The sequence below is a fragment of the Onychostruthus taczanowskii genome, unplaced genomic scaffold (assembly GCF_017590055.1).
Source record: "Onychostruthus taczanowskii isolate IOZ18803 unplaced genomic scaffold, ASM1759005v1 scaffold19, whole genome shotgun sequence".
Taxonomy (NCBI): Eukaryota; Metazoa; Chordata; class Aves; order Passeriformes; family Passeridae; genus Onychostruthus; species Onychostruthus taczanowskii.
In genome coordinates, this window is record NW_024499128.1 from 12,593,744 (window position 1) to 12,618,359 (window position 24,616).

Consider the following 24,616-nt stretch of genomic DNA (forward strand, 5'->3'; position numbering starts at 1 on the left):
TCCCATCCCCACCTGCTGAGGAGCCTGAGAACAGGCAAGAGACCCCTCCAGAAGGAGAGAGGAGCAGGCATGGCTTGGAGCCCTTTTATTGCAAGTGCCCAGCCAGGCAGCCTTGGATCTCTGTCCTTAGAGCTCTTCCTGCACACCTGGCTTCTCCTTCACCAAATGTTTCTTCTGGGGGCCCTGGAAGAGAGCAGAGAGGAGAATTTGGATTTAGGGACACACAGACCTGGCCTGCATGGCTGTGTCTGGGTTGTGGCAGCCAGAAAGGCAGCTCAGGCCAGCAGATGAAAAATGGAGTTATCCCACAGCAAATCAATCCTATGGGAGCAGCTGGCAGGAATTACTTATGTCCCTCAACTTCCAGAAAAAATACCACAGAATCCATGGGATAAAATGGCAAAGAAAAGAGCTGCAGCCAGGTCAAACCTCCTCCTGTCACCGAGCTCCTCGTCACAGCAGCTCAGGGCTGGCAGTGACACAACAGGCTCCTGACACTGAGCTGAAGGAAATCAGCTTAACCTCTAAAGAGCTCTGCAAAGGCAGTGCCTAACCAATCCCCCTGCCAGCACTAAGGAGGCTTAGCCAGCTTCACATGGCATTTCTGGCTGGCAGGCCAGATCCAGACCCAGTTCACGTCTGCGTGGGACACAGGCAGTGGTTTCTTTCCCTTCTCCCTCTCCCTCTCCTGGTTTACTCAGTGCTTCCTCCTCTTCAGACTCAGACTCACACCAGCCTGGAGAAGGCTGCAAAACTCTTCAGGAAACTGCTGTGTTTGGATTATTTAATTATATTGGTTTTTGCCCTGGATTTAAGAAAAATATACTGCTTGGCCTTCTTGAAAGCTTCTGACAAAAGCACCACAAATTTGCATCTGAATTTGACCCAAACTTTTTTTCCTCTGAGAACATTAAAGCTATAAATCATTCCAAACAAATCAAAGCAGTGCACAATCCCAAGTGAAAGGCACCATATGGCCAAGACAGTGCCTGCCAAGTTAACTGCTTGTTTAAAACTTCCCATGGTGAATGGGAACTGGTTGCCCATATGGTCTTTTATTTGCTGGTTGAGTTGTCTTGGATCACTCACACAACCATCCTGTTCTTCTTTAGCATCATTTCTGCTCTGTGAACTGAATTCATGGCTGCCTTTAGGCAAGAGTCTCCCAACATTCACTTGGCTGTTGTTGTATCAAGAAACACACCACAGAATCGTGGAATCAGAGAATCCTGGGATGGTTTGGGTTGGAAGGGAACATAAAACTCATCCAGTTCCACCTCCCTGCCCATGGACACCTGGAAGAGGCTTGGTTGGAGTCAGTCAGTTGCTGTGGCCCCCTGAGGAGCTGGAGGCAGCCCGAGGAACTCACCATGAAAGCTCTCTTCTCCTGAGCTGTCTGGAAGCGGCCGTGGCCGAATTTGGAAGTGGTGTCAATGAATTTGAGCTCGATGGCTTCATGGGCCCGGCGGCTCGTGTGCACCAGGAGGGACTGGGAAAGAACAGCCACAACATCAGGAGAACGGTCACAGAACGTCAGGACAGCTGGTCTCATGGAAGCAGGGTTGGAATGTCCTCTAAACAAATATCTCCTCAAAAATCTGTGTTCTCAGAGCAACACCCTGGTGCTCAGGTGGTGGAGAGCTTGCAGAGCTGCTCTTTGCTCAGCGTTTCGCAGAATTATGACAGAATGACAGAATCACAGGATCAACCAGGCTGGAAAAACCTCTGAGATCACCAAGTCCAACCTATGACCTGACCTTGTCACCCAGACCATGGCACTGAGTGCCACATCCATCCACCAGGGACTCCACCACCACATCCCTGGGCAGCCCATTCCACTGTCACCTTTCTGCGACAACCCAAGGTTTCATTTCTGAAATGAACCACAGCCCCCAGAGCTCTGAAGCTCTCCAGCTCCATCCACCTGCTGACACTGCACCAAGGACCCACCCAGTGTCCCTGCCCAGCACTTGGAGGGTTCTCCAGGTGGGGAATGTGCTCCTGGGGAGCTGCAGCCCATCCCAGCCTGGAGCTCTCACCTTGCGCAGGGTGAGCACGCGCTTCCTGGTGCCCACCACGCAGCCCTTCAGCATGAGGAAGTCATTGTTGACCTCTCCATAATGAGGGAAACCACCCTGTGGGGAGAGCAGAGAGGTTGGTGGGCAGGAGAGCTGGCTGGGAGAGTCGGGGGGGCACAGCCCTGTCACCCCTCAGCCCTCACCAGAGGCGTGATGGTCTTCTCGGTGATGTCGTAGTGCGTCGAGGCGTTGTTCCTCACCACTTTGCCATCCTCCACGTGGATCCCGTGGCCAATGCGGTAAATCTGGGAACACACAGGCAGTGGAGATGGAGACTCTCCTGCCCCTTGCTGAGGAGCTTCCCGGGCTGCCAGAATCCCCCACAGATTCACGTGGTTTTCACCACGCTGTGCCCTCGAGCAGCAGAAAACCACCAGGAAAGACATGGAGATGTCCAGGGAAACATCCGTGAGGATGCAGGGAGCTGAGGGCACCGTGGGGAGGAGGATGTGACAGGATGGGAGGCCTGAGGGAGCTCCCCTGGGCCATACCTTCTTGTTGATCTCGGTGCGGTGGTGGTAGCCCTTCTGGCCAGCCCGGGCGATGGAGTAGCCCACGCGGGCCGGGTGCCAGGCCCCGATGCAGGCCACCTTCCGCAGGCCCTTGTGTGTCTTCCTGGGCAGCTTCTTGGTGTGCCAGCGGCTGGTCACCCCTGGGAGCGTGGGGACAGAGGGCAGGGTCAGCAGGCAGGGCTGGGGCTGGGGAAGGGCAGTCCCATGGCTCTCCAAGGGATATTCCCATGGCTCTCCTGAGGAACATGCACTGAGGGACTGTCCCATCACTCTCCTGAGGGACAGTCCCATGGCTCTCCTGAGGGACAGTCCCATCGTTCTCCTGAGGGACAGTCCCACCACTCTCCTGAGGGACATTCCCTGAGGGATAATCCCATCATTCTCCTGAAGGACAGTCCCATGGCTCTCCTGCAGTTCTCACAAGAGGCCGTGTTGGGAGGAGATCGGGAGCTGTTCTCACTTCCCAGGGCTCTGATCAGACCAGGAGGTGTTCCATGCACACACCCAGGGACACCCAGAGCCCTGCACATGTGGGGTTTGTGAGACACACACCATCACAGAGCGGTTTGGACTGGAAGGGACCATAAAGACCATCCAGTTCCAATTAGACATCTCCCATTAGACCTGGTTGCTTTATCTACTGACAGTACCTCTGAGCCTCCTGGGAGGAGGCCTTCACTGGCCTTAATCTCAGGGAAACTTTCCACCACAGGTTACCTTGTCAGCTCCTCTGTATCTGCATCAGAGGTGCCCCTGTTGAGTTCTTCCCTTGCTGGAATCCCTGAGAATAAGGAAACCGAGCCCTGCCACAACAGAACTGGATGTCCTGCTTAAGATCCTGAGGATTTTTGCTACAGAAAGTTAGGGATTCTCAGCGTGGTTAACACTCTGCTGCCCCAAAACCACCTGATGGGCAGAGCCCTGTGAGGAGGACAGCCCCAAAGCCCTGTACCTTTCATGCCGTGGCCCTTGGTCACGCCGATGACATCGATCATCTCGTTCTGGCTGAAGACACTGTGCACAGAGATCTGCTTCTCCAGCCTCTCCCGGACCCAGTCGACCTTCTCAGGCACTGTCCCCCCATTCAGCTGGATCTCCATGATGTGGGCCTTCTTCTGCCTCAGTGGCAGCAGCCTCATCTGCAGCACACAGTGCTTTAGGGTGACATGTGGCCCCTCACCCCACAGACAATGAGGGGCACAGGGGTGAGCAGAGCCACTGCTTCACCTCTCTGCCACAGTCACCCCCTTTCACAGCAGCCCTGGGTCAGCAGCTCGTTATATCTGGGATTTTACAGAGCCAACTCCTTGTCCTTGAGCCCAGAGACCCTGTCTGGCCTTGAGCCAGCTCAGCTCTCCTCCACACCCCAAAGCAGCCCTTAACTCCAGGGATCAGCATTAAAATGAGGCCCACGTGTATCCAGCAATCAGCATCTGGCAAAACTGTGCCTGCCCGTGGGGTTATTTTTGCCCAAAACATTTGACACCAGTTGCTAATTTGAGGTGATCATGAGGCCCGAGGTCCTTTGCTGACACAGGACTCAGGCTCTGCTCTCCTGCTCTCCTCCACGGGGTGTGTGAGCTCCCATAGGGATGTGGGGGCTCCCCAGTGATCCCAAACCACAGCCCCATGGCAGTCCTGGAGCAGGAGCTCTGGCAGGGCACTGGGAGGTCAGGAGGCAGCTGGAAAAGTCAGCCAGCACCTCCCATCACCATCTCACACCCTCTGCTCTCTCAGCCTCTGTGACCCCACCAAAACACCCCCTGGTCCCATTTCCAGGGGGCTGAGGAAGCCCCCGAGCCTCCTGCCCATGCCAGGGGGAGGCTCTGACCTGTGTGTGCATAATGACACGGATGACCTTGCAGTACTTCTTCATGGCTGCAAAATCCTTCTCCAGCTGCCTTTTGCCAGCCTCATCCTGCCATTTTTTGCAGTACTTGGTGAACGCCTTCTTCTTGCTCTTGTGCCTAAGGACAGAAGTGGTTAACACCCATCAGAGCTGATAAAGGGCTTGTGACAGCTCAGAGAGGGGACAGGTCACCTTGACAGCCACCTCCTCGGAGGCACAAGGAACCTGTGGATACCTGAGCCTCACCTGACAGTCAGGACCTTGGGGTGGGAAGAGGGAGGTGGATAATGAGCCGTGAAAAGGGCTTGTTCGAGGGTAATTCAAACCTTTCTGCATGAGGAATGCGTTTGTCTCCCACTGACTGACTCAGCACCGTCAAAACAGGCGCAAAATCAGAGAAAGCAGGGATCAGAGGATTGGCGTGGGTTCGTCTCCATGGCACTCACAGGAGATTCCTGCAGCCAGGAAATCACACAGGCACTTCCCTGCTACCTGTGGCTACCCGAGCCTCACCTGACTGCCAAGGGCTTCGGGTGGGAAGCGGGATGAGCCGTGAAAAGGGCTGACAGGAGGAAAAGGGGATCAGAGGCGTGTGGTGGGTGGGTCTCCATGGCGCCGTTACAGGAGACCCAATTCCTACAGCGAGGAAATTCGTGTTCCCACTTCCCTCTCTGCCGAGGGCTGTTGATATTTATGAGGGCCAGGGGCCACGTTCTGCATCAATTTTCCCCCTGGCAAATCTGGTTTCAGTCCAGCTCAAGATTCTGGTTAACTGGGGAGCCGAGGAGCCCGAGCTACACGAGGGAAAAGGAACCTGCCATATGATATTGTGGAGAGAGCTAACTTGGTTCAGCTATTAGAATAAATTTACATATGCAAACGCTGCTCCCCAGCGTCGGGCTGTCTGCAGCATCCCTGTGCATGACTAAATAGGCAGCAGTTTCACTCCACAGGAGCTGAGCTGTTTGGGCATCCCGGAGAGCCTGTGGAATTCCTGCCAGAGACAGGCAGCCCCCCAGGAAACCCCCAACTCTGGGAATCCCAGGATCACTGAGGTTGGAAAAGCCCTCCCAGACCATCAACCTGTGACTGATCCCCACCTTGTACCCCAGCCCAGGGCCACATCCAGGGGTGCCTTGGACACCTCCACCTCCTCCCTGGGCAGTCCCAGGGTTTGATCCCCTTTTTGGGAGCCCGTACCAGTTCTTGTAGAAGCGCCGCCGGCACTCATCGCTGATGTGCTCAGCAAAAACAGTCTTGAAATTCCTCAAGCCCTTGGGTGTCTCGATGTAGCCCACGACCCCCACCACCACCATCGGGGGGGTCTCGATGATGGTCACGGCCTCCACCTCCTCCCGTTTGGAGATCTCTGCAAGGCAGCAAAGGGAAGGAGAGCTTGGCATCCTCTGGGATCACTCCCTGGAGGATTCCCGCTGTCACAGAGAGTGCTGGGGGTGAGGTCGTGCTTGATCTCAGCCAGCCCCAGCCTCCCACCCTCCCAAACCACCACTCGCCATCCCAGTGGGGAGAGTTCCACTTTGACCATCCAAGGTCTGGAGACAGGCAGGATTTAACCCAGGACTGTGGGCTCCACCGCCCCTTTCCATAAAGAGCCTTTCCCAAGGAGGCCATTCCCCCCTTTCCCTCCCCCTGTGCCAAGCCTTACTGAGCCCGGGCCGGTGCACCTCCCGCACAGTGTGGGTCATTCCAGCCTTGTAGCCCAGGAAAGCTGTCAGGTGCACTGGTTTGCTGGGGTCATCCTTGGGCCAGGCCTTCACCTTGCCTCGGTGCCGGCGGCTCCGCTTGTGGGGCAGGAAGCCCAGGTGGCCGTGCCTGGGAGCCGAGAACTTGCGGTGGGACTGCGGAGGGGAACCACAAAGGGGGGCTGCACTCTCAGCTCCCCGGCAAGCGGGGAGAAGAGAAACATGATAAACACAACAAAAAATTCCCTCCTTTCAGATGGGAATGCCACAGAGATTCCAGGCTCTTCACTGAGTCCTAACAGGGCAGGGTTTTGTTCAAGCTTCTGTTGTGTACATGGAAAAATGGCATGGAATGCTGGAATGGTTTGGGGTGGAAGGGACCCCAAAGCCCATCCATTGCCACCCTGCCATGGCAGGGACACCTTCCACTGTCCCAGGCTTCTCCAGGCCCATCCAGCCTGGCCTTGGGCACTGCCAGGGATCCAGGAGCAGCCACTGCACCCTGTACCCAGAGCAAGGAAAGGATTCCTTCTTAACACCCATTCCAGATCTACTCCCTGTCAGTGTGAAATTTCTGGGCAAATGATGCCACTTAAATAAAAAACCTAACCTAACCTCCCTCCTTCAGCTTCTTCTGAAGGACTTTGAAGGAGAAATACATTCTTTACTAGGTCTGTCCTTCCGCGCTCTTAATGATGATAATTTATTTTGTTTCCTGTAGCACCAAAAAGGCCTGCTTGGAATTCCTGGGCTTCATGTCACCAAGGCAAATGGCACAAAACAAGCACAGCCATGGGTAGGGAAAACAGGGGAAAGGATGCCCAGAGGAATGGGCAACAGGAACATGCACAGGTTCTAAAGGCACCTTGAAAGCCAGACGAGATAAATACATAAACCTCAACCACAAGCAGCAAAGGGTTAGTCCTGCACCCACTGCAGCTCCTTCCTAGCTCAGATCAGTCCCAGTGCCCGGCTGTGCTTTCCAGCAAGCTCCTTTTCCAGCCTGGGTGGAACTCTGAGGATTCTGACCCCGTTCCTGTGGCACCACCAGGAGCAGAACCCAGCCCTGCTCGCCGACCCTCGCACACAAGCGGCTCCAGCAGAGCTGTACCAACCATGGGACGTCTTCAGGCCAGGGCAGCAGCAGAGAGAGGCTGTCGGGAAGTGCGTCCCCAGATTAATACTTAAGATGGGTATGGGTCTGAAGACACAAATTTAGCCGCTCGCTTCACCCGCCGCGATATTCATTTCATTCCTGGCAGGTTGGACACGACAGTTGTGGTGGGATAAAGGTCAATTGCTGCTGGCTCAGTTTACGCTTCTCCCTCCTGAACAGCTCTGATGTGAATGGGGAATTAGGGCAGTTTCCTGAATTTGGGCAGTTTCCAAAAGGGGCACCACACCCCCAGCGCTGTGAACACCTGTGCCAGGGACCCCCAGCACAGGCTGAGAATCCCTGTCAGCCCAGGATTGTGATCCTGACTGGAAAAAGAGATTGAGACAATACATCTCACAATCACAGAGCAGTTTTTAAAAATCATCCAGTGCCAGCTCCTGCCATGGGCAGGGACACCTTCCATGGCTGAGAGGGGCCCGGTGTCCCCGTGTGCGGGGAGGGACGGAGAAGGGACCAGGCTCTGCTTCGGGGGCCAGCAGTGGCACCAGAGCCAAGGCAGAACCGATCCCAGGCAGCTCCACCTGGACACCGGGCAGAACTTTATCCCTGTGCGGTGACTGAGCACAGATCCCACGGAGGGTGTGGAGCCGCCCTCAGCGGGGATGTCCCAAAGGCATCTGCTCGCAGCCCTGCGCCATGTGTGCGGGATGGCCCTGTGAGTGGGGAGGGGGACAGACAGGAGGGGGACAGACGGGATGGCCCTGTGAGCGGGGATGGGGACAGACGGGATGGGGGCAGACGGGATGGGGACAGACGTGATGGCCCTGTGAGCGGGGATGGGGACAGACGGGATGGGGACAGACGGGAGGGGGAGAGACGGGATGGCCCTCCCAGCGCCAGCTCCGACAGACGGGATGGGGACAGACGGGATGGGGACGGATATGATGGGGACAGATGGGATGGGGATAGACGGGATAGGGACGGATGGGATGGGGACAGACGGGATGGGGACAGACAGGATAGCCCTGTGAGCGGGGATGGGGACAGACGGGATGGGGACAGATGGGATGGGGACAGACGGGATGGCCCTGTGAGCGGGGATGGGGACAGACGGGATGGGGACGGACGGGATGGGGACAGACGGGATGGGGATGGACAGGATGGGGACAGACGGGATGGCCCTGTGAGCGGGGATGGGGAGGACGGATGGGGAGACAGACGGGATGGGGACAGATGGGATGGGGACAGATGGGATGGCCCTGTGAGCAGGGATGAGGACAGTGAGGATGGGGACAGACGGGATGGGGACAGACGGGATGGCCCTGTGAGCAGGGATGGGGACGGATGGGATGGAGACAGACGGGATGGCCCTGTAAGCAGGGATGGGGACAGTCGGGATGGCTCTGTGAGCAAGGATGGGGACAAACGGGACACTGTGAGCTCTGCCGACCCGCCCCATCCCGGGCTCCTGGGATCCCCTCACGGAGGAGGGACTCGCGCACTACAACTCCCGGCGTGCCCCGGGGCCGCCGCCATATTCCCGCGCCCGGCCCCCTCGGGGTCGCCGCCATATTGCCGTGCTCCCGCCCCCTCAGGGGTCGCCGCCATTTTCCCCCGCCGCCGCCGCGATGCCGGAGGATCACGACTGGGAGGCGTACAAGGTGCCGCCGACCCGCACCCCCGTCTCCGAGAGGACCACGTCGGTGCCCAATCCCGTCGACTACTTCCAGACCGCCTTCAACTATGTCCTCGACGCGCCCGTCACCTTCATCCGAGGTACCGGCGGGACGGGACATCCTCCCCCCCACCGGCGTCCCCCTCCCCGTGGGAGCTGAGCAGCGGCGCGGGGACGGGGACACCGGCATGGGCACACCGGGGCACGGGGCCAAGGCGGGGGGACACGGGCACCTGCACCGGCAAAGGACACGCGCAAGGACACAGGGACACTGGTCCTGATAGTAACAACACAGGCAGAGGGACAGGACACAGGGACACAGGGACATGGGACATGGACAAGAACACAGCATGGACACAGGGACACGGGACATGGACAAGAACACAGCATGGACACAGGGACATAGGACATGGACAAGAACACAGCATGGACACAGGGACACGGGACATGGAAAAGAACACAGCAGGGACACGGGACATGGACAAGAACACAGCATGGACACAGGGACAATGGACATGGAAAAGAACACAGCATGGACACAGGGACATGTGACACAGACAAGAACACAATACTGGTAGTGGGACAGGGACACGAGACATGTCATGGACACTGTGACAGGTACAGGGACATCAGGACACACCTCGGACACCGGGAGAGGTGCAGGGGATGCAGTGACACAGTGACACAGCGTGGACAGGACACGGGGCACAGCACAGAGGGCACACACAGCTGGGCACAGCGTGGCCCCCCTGCTGCTGCCGGGGCAGGTGGCAGAGGGCAGTGCCAGCGCTGGGGCTGCGTGTCACCGGGCTGTCCCTGCAGACTTGGTCGAGCGGTGGCAGAACAAGGACAAGTTCTACTACTACCACCAGAAGTTCCGCCGTGTGCCTGACCTGAGCCAGTGCCTGGAGGGTGACTACCTGTGCTACTACGAGGCCGAGGCTCAGTGGAGGAGGGACAGGTAGGCTGCCCCTGGGCTGTCCCCAGGCGAGGTCACAGCAGAGCACAGCTCTGGGACCTGCAGCGTTTTGGGGATGCTGGGGAGCTGAGGCAGCACCTCCATTACACATCAGTGTCCTGCTGTCCCTGCAGCACACCTGGGCATGGTGGCAGCATTAGGGTGCTGGAAGTCCCAGAGCTGACATTGCACAGGGTGTCCTCGGTTCAGCTTTTCTCGTGGCTGCTGTTGCATTCCTCACCATCTCTCCCCAGGATGGTTGATCAGGAAATCGTGGAGATAGTCCGGGAAAGGATGGCTGCGTGCAAGCAGAGGGAAGGGCCCAACCAGTTCCAGAACTGTGCCAAGGAGATGGAGCTGCTGGCACAGGTCACCAAGGCCTACCAGGACAGATGTGAGTGTGGCAGCAGCACACGGGGCAAGGGCTCTAAACCCAGGGAAGGGGCTCTGGAAGCACATCCCACTGCATGGAACACGGTGGGAGGCACTGCTCAGGCATCTCCTTTCTTTTTCAGACGGTGATCTGGGTTACCATGGCAATGCACGGACATGCCTGATGAAGCAGAAGCACAGGATGATGGAGGAGAGGAAAGCAGCTCAAGAGAATCAGTAGAGCGACAACAGTTCCTCCCTCCATGCTGACTGCATGCTGCTTCCTTGGCCTCCACAATAAACACACATCTGTACAGCTGGGCTCTGTATTCGTTCTTGGAACAGCTCTGCTCAGCTCCAGGCTCTTGGGGCTGCCACTGCTGGGGTTTGCCCTCTCCTCCAGGAGCCTCCAGAACACTCCGTGTGCTGCTCTGCCCTGGCTCTGAACTCCAAGTGCCCAAGGCCAGGCTGGACAGAGCTTGGAGCAGCGTTGTTCACTGCAAGGTGTCCCATGGCAGGAGCTGGAACTGGAGGAGCTTCCAGGTCCTTTCCAACCCTCCCATTCCATGGCTTAACCCACCTGCCCCGAGCACCACCCCATCACAGGAAGCAGATTCCTGGTTCTCTGATCAATTTATTCTGCTACAAAACCCTTCAGGTGGTGGCCACAGCGGCTGCCTGGGTCCTCTGCACCGACACCCTGGTGTGGGTCTTGGCCAGATGATCAGTGAACTCCTGCAAAGAACACCAACGGGGTTATTCCCTCCAGCCCCTCACGGGTTCCTCAGCACCCCTCCCTCGTGTGCACTGGGGCGGGGGTGGCTCTGCTTTAGAGCTACCAAACCTTCGGGTACAGAAATCCAAACGTTAGGGGCAAGAAGGTCTGAGCTGTAAGTTAGCCAAATGCTCTTACCTGGTAGGGAGACTTGGTGAAGACAGTCTCCTTCCAGAGGTCAGGAGTCAGGTAGCTGTAGGTCTTGGAGATGGCATCGAAGGTGGCTTTAGCTGCAGAGATGTCACACAGTCACACACTGCCACCCAACGGCTGCAGAACCAGCCCGCCGATCAACCCACAGCTCCAGTATCCCCCAGTCACAAAAATGTGGAATTTTGCAAGGATCAGGGAGACCAGGGAGGGCCCCTCTGATGAACCCACAAAGCTCAGGTTGCTCTCTCTCTCCAGTTACGACAATTACACCACGGCACACAGGTGCAATCGCGCAGATTGGGAGATTCAGGAGTGTTGAACCCCGCGGTTCTGTAACTCCGCCAGACCCTGCGGCAGGACTGACCGTGCTGTCAGCACGAGGCACGAACCGCTGTCACACGGAGCTGCTGTGGCAGCCCCAGAGCTCACCGAAGTTGCCCAGCGTGGCCGTGCAGCCCCGCGCTGACGTGTAGCAGTCATCGATGCCGGCCATCATCAGCAGCTTCTTGGGGACAGGAGCGGACACGATCCCGGTGCCGCGGGGGGCCGGGATCAGGCGCACCAGCACGGAGCCGCAGCGCCCGGTGACCTGCGGGGACACGGTGGGTCACAGCCCCGAGGGCACCGGGATGAGCGTGGCCGTGCAGCCCCGCGCTGACGTGTAGCAGTCATCGATGCCGGCCATCATCAGCAGCTTCTTGGGGACAGGAGCGGACACGATCCCGGTGCCGCGGGGGGCCGGGATCAGGCGCACCAGCACGGAGCCGCAGCGCCCGGTGACCTGCGGGGACACGGTGGGTCACAGCCCCGAGGGCACCGGGGCCAGCGGGACGCTCACCTTGCAGGGCACCCACCCTGCAGGGCACCCCACCGTGCAGGGCACCCCACCTTGCAGGGCACCCACCTTGCAGGGCACCCCACTGTGCAGGGTACCCCACCTTGCAGGGCACCCACCTTGCAGGGCACCCCACCTTGCAGGGCACCCACCTTGCAGGGCACCCCACCTTGCAGGGCACCCACCTTGCAGGGCACCCCACCTTGCAGGGCACCCACCTTGCAGGGCACCCCACCTTGCAGGGCACCCACCTTGCAGGGCACCCCACCTTGCAGGGCACCCACCTTGCAGGGCACCCCACCTTGCAGGGCAGCCACCTTGCAGGGCACCCCACCTTGCAGGGCAGCCACCTTGCAGGGCACCCCACCTTGCAGGGCACCCACCCTGCAGGGCACCTCACCTTGCAGGGCACCGTGTGCGGCTTGCCGATCTTGTTGCCCCAGTAGCCGCGCCGCACGGGCACGATGGACAGCTTGGCCAGGATGATGGCCCCACGGATGGCCGTGGCCACCTCCTTGGAGCACTTCACCCCCAGCCCCACGTGGCCGTTGTAGTCCCCGATGGCGACGAAGGCCTGCAGCACAAGAGGAGTTCTCACCGCCCCGGCCAGGGTGGGGTGCGCTCAGCAGGAGCTCGCAGCTCACCCCCAAACCTTACACACAGTTCTCAAAACCCGCTTTTGCCCTCAGAGTTCATCCTTCAGGCAGAACCAGCCAGGCACTGGGAATCAGTTCCCTGCTGCAGCCTCACTCTGGTCACAATTCCCCACGATTTCACAGCAGCGTTCCCTGCTTATTCCCCACACTTTTCCCTGAAAACCCAATGCTGCTGTGCAAGAATTTGACAGCGTCAGAAAAGTTTTCTTAAGAAGTTTCAAAGCCCAACTTTTGGGCCAGTGCTGCTTCAAGCAACATCTGCACACATCACTGATGTTTTAAATTTAATACATTTAACAAACTGCTAATGATCCTCACAACAAAATAATTATTTACTAGACGTGACAGTAGAAGACGTTTGGAGTGATTGAAGTGACTCTGGAAGTGCAGAAAGGGAAGATCCAGAGAAAGGGGGTTACCTTGAACCTGGTGCGCTGCCCAGCACGGGTCTGTTTCTGCACAGGCATGATCTTCAGCACCTCATCCTTCAGCGAGGAGCCCAGGAAGAAATCGATGATCTCCGACTCCTGCAAGAGTCAGCACTGAGCGCACAGGAATCACGGAATCCTGCGATGGTTTGGGGTCACAGGTCAGCTAACCCAACCCCCTCCCAAGGGTAGGGACATCTGCCACCGTCCCAGGCTGCTCCCAGCCCCATCCAGCCTGGCCTTGGACACTTCCAGGGATCCAGGGGCAGCCACAGCTTCTCTGGCAATCTGTGCCAGGGCCTCACCACCTTTACAGGAAACAATTCCTCCCCAGTTTCCTATATGATGCTGTCCCAAGTCCCTCTCCAGCTCTCCTGGAGCCCCCTTAGGCTCTGAGGTGTCCCCAGAGCCTTCCTTTCCCCAGGTGAACAACCCCTGCTCCCCCACCCCTTGGAGCATCTCCCTGACGCTTTGCTTCTATATCCACAGCAACTCACCTTGATGGGAAGCGAGAAGAGATAAATCTCCTCGAGAGACTTGATCTTCATATCCTTGACCAGGCGCCCGAGTTTGGTGACAGGAATCCACTGGCAGAGAAATCCACGGGCAAGAGTCACCGGGGGCCAGCACCCGCCGGGACGCGGCTCTGCTGCCCCATCCTGGGGCTGGCAGCGCCCCCGTCCCCGCTCCCCGCTCCCCACTCACCTCCTTATCCTCGGCTTTACCCCCGCGGGCCCCGCGGCCTCTCCCGCGGCCCGTCCCAGGCTGCTCCCAGCCCCATCCAGCCTGGCCTTGGACACTTCCAGGGATCCAGGGGCAGCCACAGCTTCTCTGGGAATCTGTGCCAGGGCCTCACCACCTTTACAGGAAACAATTCCTCCCCAGTTTCCTATCTGATGCCGTCCCAAGTCCCTCTCCAGCTCTCCTGGAGCCCCTTTAGACTCTGAGGTGTCCCCGGAGCCTTCCCTTCCCCAGTGAACAACCCCTGCTCCCCCACCCCTTGGAGCATCTCCCTGACGCTTTGCTTCTATATCCACAGCAACTCACCTTGATGGGAAGCGAGAAGAGATAAATCTCCTCGAGAGACTTGATCTTCATATCCTTGACCAGGCGCCCGAGTTTGGTGACAGGAATCCACTGGCAGAGAAATCCACGGGCAAGAGTCACCGGGGGCCAGCACCCGCCGGGACGCGGCTCTGCTGCCCCATCCTGGGGGCTGGCAGCGCCCCCGTCCCCGCTCCCCACTCACCTCCTTATCCTCGGCTTTACCCCCGCGGGCCCCGCGGCCTCTCCCGCGGCCCCTCCCGCGGCCGCGCCCGCGGCCCCGCAGCCCGGTCCCGAATCCACCGCGGAAGCCCCCGCGGGCCGCTCCCGCTCCTCCCGCAGCACCGGCGTCGTCCGCCATTTGCTGGAACAAAGCGGGACATCAGGCGGGCGGCGGCGGCCACGGATGGGGCCGGATGGGGCCGGATGGGCCGGGCCGGGCCGGGCCGCTCCCGCCATACTTACGTGATTCCCTCAGCGTAGAAGGCCGCGCTGCGGCGCCGCGCGCTATTTATACCGCGCGGGCATCTCGCGAGAGCCGCGCGGGCCCTGCGCGCTGGATGATGCATACACGGCGGGGCGGAGCGGGTGTTGTTTATGCAGTTTGCGTTGTTTATACAGCGCGCGGGGCGGGCGCGGCTCGCGGGGCCTCCGGGCGCGCGCGGGCGGAGCGCGCAGAGCGCAGCGCGGCGGCGAGCGGTGAGGAGCTGAGGGTGCGGGCGGGCGGGCGGGACGGCACTGCCGCGTCTCCCTCCTCCCCTGCGCCTTCAGCCGCTGTAAAACTCTGCCGGGAAACGGTTGTGGTGCTGCCCGAGCCGCTGCCCGGCCGCTGGAGTGCAGGGAGCGCCCCGGAAAGGCGCTCCGGGGGACGCGGTAGCGCCCGGCGCGGTCTGAAAATCACTCGGGGTCTGCTGTGGCCCCGGGTGAGATAACGGCGCCCAGAGCATCGGGAACATTAAGCTTGTTGCCCACGGCCGTGTGTGGGGAATGAAACCCATGTTCCCATAAGCGCCGTGCCGGCGGGTACGGGCGCTGCGGGTTCCGGGGCTGGGCCTCAGCTTTGCTCTCCGCCCCAGGTGCCGTTCCGGGCCGCCGGGAGCTCCACGGCCACGCCGTCCACCAGGAGCTGTGAAGAGCACGGGGCTGCCGCGATGGACGGCGACGCGGGAGTCACAGCTGGGAACGACTCGGCTTTGTGTTGTGATGTGCAATAAAAGATGAAGTGCTTAAAAGATGGAGCGTCTCGCTTGTTTCTAATTGTCAAAAGTTCTACTTCTCGCTGTGGTCAGGGAGTTCTATTTTACGCTTCCTTGGGGCGGTTGTGCTGGAGAACGCTCCGGACGGCGGAGGAGCTGCTCGGGGCCGGGCTGTGGCCGCTTGCTCGGAGGAACGGGCAATTCCCATCCCGTTCTCCGGAGCCGCTCCCCGCGTGGCGCTGGTGGCGCCCCTCGTGGCGTCACTGGAGCGGCCGGAAGCGTTCCCTCACTTCCCGGAAGTGGCGGCCGGAAGCACGTGGGCCGCGGCCATGGCGGACACGGACGCGGCCGCCGCCGTTCCCGTGCGCTTCAAGAGCAAGTGAGGGACCGGCGGGACCGGGCTGGGGCTGCGAGGGCGAGCCCCGGGTCGGGCCGGGCCTCGCCTCGCCTCGCGACCGGAGCCCCCCGGCCGCCGCCGCTCCGCTTTAACGGAGCCTCTCCGCGCGTTTCTTTCCCTTCCAGCTACGCCGCGACGCGGAAGATCGAGCCGTTCTACAAAGGAGGGCGAATCCAGGTAATCCCGGCTCTGGAGGGACAGCTGGCAATGCGGCGCCTCCTGGCTCTAACGTTCCCGATCCCTTTTCCCCAGATTAGCCGGGATGGGAAGTTCATGTTCTGCCCCTGTGGGAGCAAAGTCAACGTGATCGATGTGGAAACCGGAGCGCTCCTGCACAGCCTCCAGCAGGTGACCGGGACCGGCCTCTCCCGAGCGGTCTGCGAGGCTCCCGGAGGGTTTTCTCCCTGCGGATACAAAGCTCCCAGGAGCGAGGAGTGCAGGGAGGGTGGGAACGGCCCAAGCGCAGGTTTTGGGTGGTCCCGAGCTGTGCTCAGGGTCAGCAGAGCCCTCAGAGAAGGGAGCTCTGAGATCTCTGCAGGGATGGTTTCACTGTGGCATTCCCCTCTGTTTTGCCAGGATGAGGAAGAGGATGTCACAGCATTCGTGCTGAGCCCTGATGATGAGGTGGGTTGAGCACCTGGGACAGGCTGAGCCAGGAACGGGGAGGGGATTTTGGGGTGTCTCTGCAGGGCCAGGGCTTGGACTCGATGATCCTTGTGCATCCCTTCCAGCTGGGGATACTCCATGGTTCCATTCCATGCCCTGTGTGCTTCCTGAGATCCCCTGGGAGCCTTCTCAGGGGGTCACACTCACCCCTGTGGGTCACACTCACCCCTGAGGGGCACACTCACCCCTGTGGGTCACACTCACACCTGCCCAGAGCCTGAGCTCCCCAGCAGCTCCCTGTGCCATGTGGCACTGACAGGAGCCTAAACCCAGCCCGTGTTCAGGCTGTCCCTTGTCCCTGTGTCCCTTGTCCCTGTGCTCAGGCTGTCCCTGTGTCCCTTGTCCCTGTGCTCAGGCTGTCCCTTGTCCCTGTGTCTCTTGTCCCTGTGCTCAGGCTGTCCCTTGTCCCTGTGTCCCTTGTCCCTGTGCTCAGGCTGTCCCTGTGTCCCTTGTCCCTGTGCTCAGGCTGTCCCTGTGTCCCTTGTCCCTGTGCTCAGGCTGTCCCTTGTCCCTGTGTCTCTTGTCCCTGTGCTCAGGCTGTCCCTGTGTCCCAGGTGCTGGTGACAGGCAGCCGGGCGCAGCTGCTGCTGTGATTCAGGCTGTCCCTTGTCCCTGTGTCCCTTGTCCCTGTGCTCAGGCTGTCCCTTGTCCCTGTGTCCCTTGTCCCTGTGCTCAGGCTGTCCCTGTGTCCCTTGTCCCTGTGCTCAGGCTGTCCCTGTGTCCCTTGTCCCTGTGCTCAGGCTGTCCCTGTGCCCCTTGTCCGGCTGTCCCTTGTCCCTGTGTCCCTTGTCCCTGTGCTCAGGCTGTCCCTGTGTCCCTTGTCCCCGTGCTCAGGCTGTCCCTGTGTCCCAGGTGCTGGTGACAGGCAGCCGGGCGCTGCTGCTGCGCCGCTGGCGCTGGAGGGAGCCCAGCTGTGAGCGCTCGTGGCGAGCCGTGCACACCGCGCCCGTGGCCACCATGGCCTTCGACCCCACGGCCACCCTGCTGGCCACAGGTACGAGCCACCTCTGTCACAGAGGGCCTTTCCTGCTCCTGCAGAGCTCCCAGGGCAGGGCCAGCAGAGGTTCAGGCCCAGAGCCGTGTCCAGCCGGGATTTCTGCTGGATTCCCACGGCTGTCCCCTCCGGAGCTCAGTCCCAGGTGTCCTTCTCTTCCCAGGGGGCTGTGACAGCACCATCAAGGTCTGGGATATGGTCAAACACTACTGCACACACAACCTGAAAGGATCCTCTGGAGTGGTTCAGTAAGGAGCAGTGCTGTTTGTCAGCCCTTGGCTGTGCTGGGATGCTGGGATTGAGGTGCAGTTCTTGAGTTAATGCAACATTCCCAGCAGGTTCTGGGCTCTTCCTGGCTCTTGAGAGCAGGGTTATGGCTGATTCTGCCCAGAGAGGCAACAGTTTGCTCAAGAATTTTCAAGGAATCACAGAATTGTTGGGCAGGGACACCTCCCCCTAGGCCAGGATGCTCTGGGCCCACCCAAGCTGTCCTGCTGTGGGGTGGGCATTATTCAAAGGCCGGGGGTTTATTCCTGTGCTGTCCCTCTGCTCCTGCCCAGCCTGGTGGAGTTCCACCCCGACGCCTCCCGCCTGCAGCTCTTCTCCTCCTGCATCGATTACAAGATCCGCATCTGGGACCTGAGCTCCAGCAAGTGTGTGGCAGTGCTGGAGGGACACTTCAGTGCTGTCACCTCGCTGGCCTTTGCAGACGGGAACAGCCTGCTCAGGTACCTCCTGGCAGGGCTGGGACCTCCATCCATTCACCTCCTGCAGCGCTGGGGGATCCTGGAGGGTCTGGTGGGTTCTGCTGGGAGGGGGAAGGGGTTGTGCAAGTGCTCAGTGGGTGTGCATTGGAATCATGGAATGGTTTGGGTTGGAAGGGACCTTAAATCCCATCCAGTGCCACCCTGCCATGGGCAGGGACAGCTTCCACTGTGCCAGGGTGCTCCAAGCCCCATCCAACCTGCCTTTGTTCCTGGGAATACCCTGTGCTGGCACAGGGAATGCTGCTGCTCTCTCTCATGGCCTCTCCAGAGAGGTGTTGAGCTCCCACAGTGCCAAATTTGCACCCAGAGCCAAGCTGAACAGGTTTAGCACTAAAACTGAGCTTTTTGTTTGCAGCTCTGGCCGTGACAAGATCTGCATGGTCTGGGACCTGGAGAGCAGGCAGAGCAAACGAACCGTCCCTGTCTACGAGGTGAAACTGCTTTTTGTTCCTTCCTTTGATGCCCTCTGTCATTTCTAGGCCATGGTCTCCCTGTTCAGGGTCTGTATGTTGTGAAATCAGGTTTCTTCCCTTCCCAGGGGTTTCAGCTCTGGGTCTGTGCCTCTCTGACTCTTGCAGACCGTGGAAGCTGCTGTGTTGTTGCCTGAGGAGGGAGATTTCTCTCAGCTGGGCGTGAAGAAACAAGGGCTGCACTTTGTCACAGCTGGCAGCAAAGGTGAGTGTCACTTTTGGAGCCTCAAGGGTGGCACTCAGTCACTTCAGTGCTGTTATTCCCAGGCTGTGTGTTCTCCATGTGGCAGGAGCCTTGGGTGGAGAGCAGAGCCTGCTCCTGTGTTCCTTGGCAGGGTGGCACAGATCCATTTACTACTCAAACACATTTATCTCTCTTTTCCAACTCGATGAGTTTGATTGAAGAAGCAAAACCTCGAGGCTTTTCCAGCCACTGCATCCTGCCCAGTCTCGCCTTTGGAGCTGCGTGCCTTTTCCCACCGTGCTTTGGATGATGTTCCCTGGACATCCACTGTGTGAAGCAGTGGCTGTGCCACAGTTTCTCCTGTTTCCCCAGGCATGCTGAGGGTGTGGGAGGTGGCCACAGGTGCCTGTGTGCACAGCCAGGCCGTGCCCTTCGCGCTGCGGGAGGAGCCGAGCGAGCGCAGCCTCTCCCAGTGCCAGTTTGTGCCCGCCAGGAACGAGATCCTCACCGTGTCCATGGAGCACAACATCGTCTTCTATGATGCTCAAAGCCTCCAGCTCAGGAAGCAGGTGACAGCCCTCAGCATCCCTGTCCCTTTGTCCGTGCTGCAGGACCAGCTGTGCTGCTGGAAAAAGCACCGAGGGTGCCTTGGCTCCAGCCTGTTCTGGGATTGTTCCATGAGGCCACAGAATTCCACTGGTTTTGGGGGAATGTTGTGAGAGACCGACACAGGAACAAGAAAACAGAACAGACTTAGCCAGAAATGCCTCCTGTGTGTAGAAATTACACCCAGTATGAGATGAAAACCAGGCACTCCCACCTCTCCTTCAGCTGCCTTTTCCCTCCTGGGCTGTTTCTGCTGCAGCTCGCAGGATACAACGAGGAGGTGCTGGATGTGAAGTTCCTGGGCCCTGGTGACTCTCACATCGTTGTGGCCACCAACAGCCCCCAGCTGAAAGTGTTTGAGCTGGCAACGTCCCACTGCCAGATCCTGTACGGCCACACAGGTGGGTGACAGCGCTGCCCTGGGGGACGTGGGCAGCTCTTCCTGCATCCAGCTTCTCCTGGAGCTCTGGTGCAGAGCTGTCCCTGAGTTCTTGGTGGAGCAGCATCACAGCAGGTTTGGGAGTTGTGTGGAGAGAGGATGTGTCCCTTTGTCCCTGTCCCTGGCCTTGGTGGAGCAGCATCACAGCAGGTTTGGGAGTTGTGTGGAGAGAGGATGTGTCCCTGGTAGTGAGATCAGTTTAAACTGGAGCTGAAGGTGCAGGGGTGTGACAGGCTCAGTCCTTAGGGACCAGCCGTGTCCCAGACCTGTCCCCTGGCTCATTAACTGGGCTCATTAACTCACCCCTTTCTGTTGTCCCATCTCAGCGTTACTCTGCACCCACCAGCTTTTATTTCTTCTGTTTAGAAACAATCCTGGCTTTGGACGTCTTCAGGAAAGGCCTGATGTTTGTCACCTGTGCCAAGGTGTGTCACTGTTCTCCATTTAATGAAACTCTGCATTCCTAGTGATCCTTGTGGGCAAAACTGTGGTTTTTTAGGAACTCCAGAAAGGGCTTTTTGTTCATACAATCCCTGTCTGCTGCATGCTCCAAATAGGTTCTCCCTCTATCCTTTTTTAACATTGTCCCTGGGAAAATTGGTTGTGTTTTATTGGCCTGAAGGAGATGTTTCCTTCTCTAAACATCCTGGTCTGGTGTTAGAGTACAGAAAAGTTGTTACTGTGAGATTGATGAGGGAAAAGGTTCCAAGAGCCCTGACAGACCCAAAAACCAAAGCTCTGAGACAACCAGAGATAAACCTCCATGCTGGAGCCCCAGAGCGGGGGCTGATCTTGCCACCTGCCGTGACAGAGATGAATTCAGGCTGGAACACCAGTGACCAGTGGGGCTGAGGGAGGTGGTGAAAGCACAGGGACCTGCTGCCTCCCCAGAAAGCTGAGGCATTTCTGTCCTTCCCCCAGGACAGAAGCCTGCGGGTGTGGCGCATGGGCAGGGCTGGCAGGGTGACCTGTGTGGCACAGGGCCTGGGCCATGCCCACGGCGTGGGCGCTGTCGCCTGCTCCAGGTAACGCAGACTGGGGCAGGGAGGGAGGGAGGGGAACGTCCTGGTGGGTGCTGCCCCCTCCCAGCTGGGCTGCTTCTCATCCCTGCTCCCAGCTTCTCGTGGTGCCTGAGTGTGAAGGGGTCATGGGATGGTTTGGGTTGGAAGGGGCCTCAGATGTCATCCAGTGCCACCCCCTGCCACGGGCTGGGACATTTCCACTGTCCAACCTGGCCTTGGGTATCCCAGGGATGGGGAAGTCTCTATGAAAGAGCTTGGAAAGCCATTAAACCACTTTTCCACACCCAGCAGTGGCTGAGTGTGGAGATCCCAGTCGGGGAGGAGAAACCACGGAATTGTTTCTCTGCCCTTGATGGTTTCATTGCTCTCAGGCTGAAGGAAAGCTTTGTAGTGACCAGCAGCCAGGACTGCACCATCAAGATCTGGAACATCCCGGAATCCCTCACTTCCAAAGCAAAAGCAGCCTTGATCTCCAGTCCAGAGCCCCTCCATGCCAGGGTCACTGAGAGGGGCCATGACAAGGTACAGCTCCACCTGATCTTTCAGTGCTTCAGCCTCCCTCCTGCACTGCTTCCTCTGTTCTGTGTCCCACAGCTGAGGTCTGACCCTCTTCCTCCTCCTCTTGTGGCTCCCCCAGGACATCAACAGCGTGGCAGTGTCCCCCAATGACAAACTGCTGGCCACGGGCTCGCAGGACCGCCTGGCCAAGCTCTGGTCCTGCTCCGACTGCTCCCTCCTGGGGGTTTTCTCTGGGCACAAACGTGGCATCTGGTGTGTGCAGTTCTCCCCTGTGGACCAGGTGCTGGCCACCTCCTCGGCTGATGGGACCCTGAAGCTTTGGGGACTTCGGGACTTCAGCTGTCTGAAGGTGATGAGAACTTTGCCTCTTGCCCTGGGCAAAACCTTGGGGTTCCTTAAGGATCCTTCCAAAACATGGGGCTTATTCCTTTGGGCTTTGTGAGTAAATGGGATCCTTTGGGGTCTCTCCAAAGGCCTGGCACTGCTGAGCTTCCTTTCTGTTTTGCAGACCTTTGAAGGCCACGATGCCTCAGTGCTGAAGATCATCTTTGTGAGCCGAGGGGCTCAGCTGCTCAGCAGGTTTGTGCCTGGTTCCAGAGTTAAGGGAATGTCTGAGCTCATCATCAGCACCAAGAGGAATGACTCTTGTGTCCAGAGAATCTTTGGACAGATTTATAGGAAGATGCCATGTTTAGGCCAGGCTTTCTTTTAATCTTCCTCCTCTCCAGGTGTCCCACGGGTTGCATGTGGCTGCTGTGGCACTGCTGGGTTGGGACAAACTCAGTAGACAAAGCTAAGGGTGCATCTTGCCCTTCACATTTTTGGTTAACTCTGCTCCTCTTTGGAAGGAATTGGGATGGGACAAGTCCATCTGATATGTGAGGTGGGACAGAGTAAGAACCAGTGATTCTTTCTGTTGTGTTTCTCTTCCAAAAGTGGATCCGATGGTCTCTTAAAACTCTGGACAATTAAAACAAACGAGTGTGTGAAAACATTAGATGGCCATGAGGATAAAATCTGGGGCCTTCACTCCAACAAGAAAGATGACATGGTTGTGACAGCCTCCAGTGACTCCTGCATCACCCTGTGGCAGGTACAGCAGGGGGCTGGTTCCTCCCTGGGTTAATAATCGGGGTAATTGGAGAGCTCAGGGTCTCATGGCTTGTTTTTCTTGTGTTCTCCTTGTCTGCAGTTTGAAATTAGGTCAGCAAGGCTGACCTTGGGGTTTGGGGGTGTTTTTTTGGCCATCCTGTATTTCCCCAGAGCAGCAGATGGGCTCCAGTACTGGAGGGAAGTTGGGAATTGCTGGATTTAACATTTAAATTACTTGACCCTGAGATTTTGCTGCAGAAACTTGTCTCACAAAAGACAAGTGATGTCAAACATCACTTGATGGCTAAATCAAAACCCTTGTATATTAAAGCATGATTTGATAAAGTTTTAACCTGTTTTTTTTAACAGGATGTGACTGAAATTGAGGAGAAAGAAGCACAGGCTAAACAGGAGGAGCAGATTATGAAGTGAGTTGATCTTGTGCCATAAAGAGCTGTGAAAGGCAAACTGTGCAGTGGAGCTGTCCACACCTGGAGCCATCCAGCTCCACCTGATCCCAATATTGGTGTGAGGGCATTTATTGACGAGCACCACAAACTTCTTAACTGTTATTGCCAAATCTGCTGCTTTTTCTGTAGTTTTGGTTTTTTCAGCACCCAAAGATTGGTCTCACTCTCACCCCTGATTTGTTTTCCAGAGAGCAAGAGCTTTCTAACCTTCTCCATGAGAAAAGATACCTCAAAGCTCTGGGCCTGGCCATCTCCCTGGACCGGCCTCACACAGTGTTGACCGTGGTCAAGGGTGAGTCCAGGGCGTGTTCTGAAGGCATTTCCTGCCCTCCCTCCTTTCCTGGACACCTCTTCCAGTTAGTTCAAGGCTTCAAAGTCCAGTAATTAGTCTGAAAGCCTGAGTTTTCCCTGAGTGCCATCACCCAGGGTGTCCCTGCTGTCGTTTCTCTCTCCAGCCATCCTCAAGGAGCCTGAGGGGAGGAGGCACCTGGAGGAGAACATTGTTCGGCTCCGCAAGGATCAGAAAGGTTTGTGGCACGACTGAAGCGCTGAAAGCTTTCAGGTCACAGGCTGAAATTAGAATCCTACAATCCTGGAATGGTTTGGGTTGGGAGATTGTCCAGTTCCACCCTCTGCCGTGGGCAGGGACACCTTCCAGTAGACCAGGACCTGGTGCTGGGCACTTGCAGGGATGGGGAATGTCCGTGTGGCACCTGAACCTCTGTGAGAGCCCCGGGATGTTTCCCAGTGCGGGCTCTGCTGTGTGCCAGCCTGGCCAGGCTTCCTTCCCCCACAGAGGCCGTGCTGGCCTTCCTGGTGACGTGGAACACCAACTCCCGGAACTGCCACGAGGCCCAGGCCGTCATGGAGACGCTCCTGAAGCACGAGGCACCCGACACCCTCCTGCAGTTCTCGGGGATTAAATCCGCCGTGGAGTCCCTGCTGCCCTACACGGGTGAGGCCCTGTGGGGACAGGCGTGGCCTGGAGGGGCTGGCTTGGATCAGGGATCGTGGAATGGTTTGGGGTGGAAGGGACAGGTCGGGTAATCCACCCCTGCCATGGCAGGGACACCTTCCACCATCCCAGGGTGGGATTTCCCCATCCCAAGCCTCAATGTCCAGCCTGGCCTTGGGCACTGCCAGGGATCCAGGGCAGCCACAGCTGCTCTGGGCACCCTGTGCCAGGGCCTGCCCACCCTCCCAGGGAACAATTCCTTCCCAGTATCCCCCTATTCCTGCCCTCTGGCAGTGGGAGCCATTCCCTGTGTGCTGTCCCTCCATTCCTTGTCTCCCGGAGCCCCTTCAGGCCCTGGAGGTATCCCTGGCGTGTTCCCTTCTCCAGGCTGGGCATTCCCAGCTCTCCCAGCCGGGCTCCACGTTGGAGGCCGGGCTCTGGTGGCTCCCCTGTGACCCGAGCCCTGCCTCCCTGCAGAGCGCCACTTCCAGAGGCTGAGCCGCCTGCTCCAGGCCTCCACCTTCGTCGAGTTCATGTGGCACAACATGAGGCTGGCAGAGGTGGCCCAGCAGGACCAGGGCACTCTGTGACCCACCTGCCACCAACTGCTCTTTCCAAAGAGCTCTTTCTCACCAGGATTTTTAGTTGCTGTATTTTATAATAAATGTTTTAATTTCTAAAAAA

General features: G+C 58.3%; 4 protein-coding genes, 1 long non-coding RNA gene and 2 other non-coding genes across 9 annotated transcripts; 4 read left to right on the forward strand and 3 right to left on the reverse strand.

The window, feature by feature from the left end:
- Positions 1–70: 70 nt before the first annotated feature.
- On the reverse strand, positions 71–7,406 carry RPL3L (ribosomal protein L3 like). 2 transcript variants are annotated; one of them, XM_041401742.1, is made up of 10 exons: positions 7,258–7,406; positions 6,106–6,298; positions 5,640–5,808; positions 4,422–4,557; positions 3,543–3,729; positions 2,570–2,730; positions 2,222–2,323; positions 2,040–2,135; positions 1,370–1,489; positions 71–183 (listed from the first exon to the last, which is right to left on the reverse strand). In XM_041401742.1, the coding sequence occupies exons 1-10, from the start codon at positions 7,258–7,260 to the stop codon at positions 127–129; spliced, it is 1,224 nt and encodes a 407-aa protein (XP_041257676.1). In that variant the 5' UTR covers positions 7,261–7,406; the 3' UTR covers positions 71–126. The 2 variants fall into 2 exon arrangements, with proteins under 2 accessions (XP_041257676.1, XP_041257677.1); XM_041401743.1 differs by having other exon boundaries at positions 7,172–7,267.
- A 1,418-nt stretch (positions 7,407–8,824) lies between these two features.
- Positions 8,825–10,580, forward strand: NDUFB10 (NADH:ubiquinone oxidoreductase subunit B10). The gene is made up of 4 exons (XM_041401690.1): positions 8,825–9,035; positions 9,757–9,895; positions 10,147–10,286; positions 10,408–10,580. Exons 1-4 carry the CDS (start codon positions 8,888–8,890, stop codon positions 10,503–10,505), a joined length of 525 nt encoding a protein of 174 aa, XP_041257624.1. The 5' UTR covers positions 8,825–8,887; the 3' UTR covers positions 10,506–10,580.
- A 298-nt stretch (positions 10,581–10,878) lies between these two features.
- On the reverse strand, positions 10,879–14,635 carry RPS2 (ribosomal protein S2). Of its 2 annotated transcripts, XM_041401845.1 has the most exons (8): positions 14,621–14,635; positions 14,361–14,519; positions 14,159–14,248; positions 13,103–13,210; positions 12,428–12,601; positions 11,622–11,781; positions 11,178–11,269; positions 10,879–10,999 (listed from the first exon to the last, which is right to left on the reverse strand). In XM_041401845.1, the coding sequence occupies exons 2-8, from the start codon at positions 14,514–14,516 to the stop codon at positions 10,919–10,921; spliced, it is 861 nt and encodes a 286-aa protein (XP_041257779.1). In that variant the 5' UTR covers positions 14,517–14,519; positions 14,621–14,635; the 3' UTR covers positions 10,879–10,918. The 2 variants fall into 2 exon arrangements, with proteins under 2 accessions (XP_041257779.1, XP_041257777.1); XM_041401843.1 differs by lacking the exons at positions 10,879–10,999; positions 11,178–11,269; positions 14,621–14,635 and having other exon boundaries at positions 11,658–11,973.
- On the reverse strand, positions 11,363–11,499 carry LOC121334689. Its single transcript, XR_005952471.1, has one exon. It is a non-coding gene; the product is annotated as a small nucleolar RNA SNORA64/SNORA10 family (small nucleolar RNA).
- Positions 14,636–14,646: 11 nt separating the features above from the next.
- LOC121334580 lies at positions 14,647–15,389 on the forward strand. Its single transcript, XR_005952457.1, has 2 exons — positions 14,647–14,854; positions 15,232–15,389. It is a non-coding gene; the product is annotated as an uncharacterized LOC121334580 (long non-coding RNA).
- Positions 15,041–15,165, forward strand: LOC121334691. Its single transcript, XR_005952473.1, has one exon. It is a non-coding gene; the product is annotated as a small nucleolar RNA ACA64 (small nucleolar RNA).
- A 282-nt stretch (positions 15,390–15,671) lies between the features above and the next one.
- On the forward strand, positions 15,672–24,616 carry TBL3 (transducin beta like 3). Its single transcript, XM_041401655.1, has 22 exons — positions 15,672–15,730; positions 15,874–15,925; positions 16,001–16,096; positions 16,325–16,372; positions 17,267–17,408; positions 17,572–17,656; positions 17,969–18,136; positions 18,531–18,606; positions 18,754–18,850; positions 19,202–19,398; positions 19,695–19,836; positions 20,241–20,299; positions 20,796–20,899; positions 21,268–21,418; positions 21,534–21,764; positions 21,924–21,994; positions 22,352–22,508; positions 22,877–22,935; positions 23,166–23,269; positions 23,433–23,504; positions 23,774–23,932; positions 24,410–24,616. Exons 1-22 carry the CDS (start codon positions 15,681–15,683, stop codon positions 24,520–24,522), a joined length of 2,433 nt encoding a protein of 810 aa, XP_041257589.1. The 5' UTR covers positions 15,672–15,680; the 3' UTR covers positions 24,523–24,616.

What these genes read in the sequence shown, in the direction of transcription:
- RPL3L (XM_041401742.1), bottom strand. An exon ending in GGTGCACCGGCCCGGGCTCA is followed by an intron (nt 5,809 to 6,105) that starts GTAAGGCTTGGC and finishes GCTGCCTTGCAG; the next exon opens with AGATCTCCAAACGGGAGGAG. An exon ending in CGGCGCTTCTACAAGAACTG is followed by an intron (nt 4,558 to 5,639) that starts GTACGGGCTCCC and finishes TTCTGTCCTTAG; the next exon opens with GCACAAGAGCAAGAAGAAGG.
- NDUFB10 (XM_041401690.1), top strand. Translation starts at nt 8,888, where the DNA reads ATGCCGGAGGATCACGACTGGGAGGCGTACAAGGTGCCGCCGACCCGC. An exon ending in GCTCAGTGGAGGAGGGACAG is followed by an intron (nt 9,896 to 10,146) that starts GTAGGCTGCCCC and finishes ATCTCTCCCCAG; the next exon opens with GATGGTTGATCAGGAAATCG. An exon ending in CAAGGCCTACCAGGACAGAT is followed by an intron (nt 10,287 to 10,407) that starts GTGAGTGTGGCA and finishes TTTCTTTTTCAG; the next exon opens with ACGGTGATCTGGGTTACCAT.
- RPS2 (XM_041401845.1), bottom strand. Translation starts at nt 14,516, where the DNA reads ATGGCGGACGACGCCGGTGCTGCGGGAGGAGCGGGAGCGGCCCGCGGG. An exon ending in CGCACACGGTGCCCTGCAAG is followed by an intron (nt 11,782 to 12,427) that starts GTGAGGTGCCCT and finishes GTGTCCCCGCAG; the next exon opens with GTCACCGGGCGCTGCGGCTC. An exon ending in GGCCACGCTGGGCAACTTCG is followed by an intron (nt 11,270 to 11,621) that starts GTGAGCTCTGGG and finishes ACATCTCTGCAG; the next exon opens with CTAAAGCCACCTTCGATGCC.
- TBL3 (XM_041401655.1), top strand. Translation starts at nt 15,681, where the DNA reads ATGGCGGACACGGACGCGGCCGCCGCCGTTCCCGTGCGCTTCAAGAGC. An exon ending in TGCTGAGCCCTGATGATGAG is followed by an intron (nt 16,373 to 17,266) that starts GTGGGTTGAGCA and finishes CCTGTGTCCCAG; the next exon opens with GTGCTGGTGACAGGCAGCCG. An exon ending in GCCTCCAGCTCAGGAAGCAG is followed by an intron (nt 19,399 to 19,694) that starts GTGACAGCCCTC and finishes TTTCTGCTGCAG; the next exon opens with CTCGCAGGATACAACGAGGA.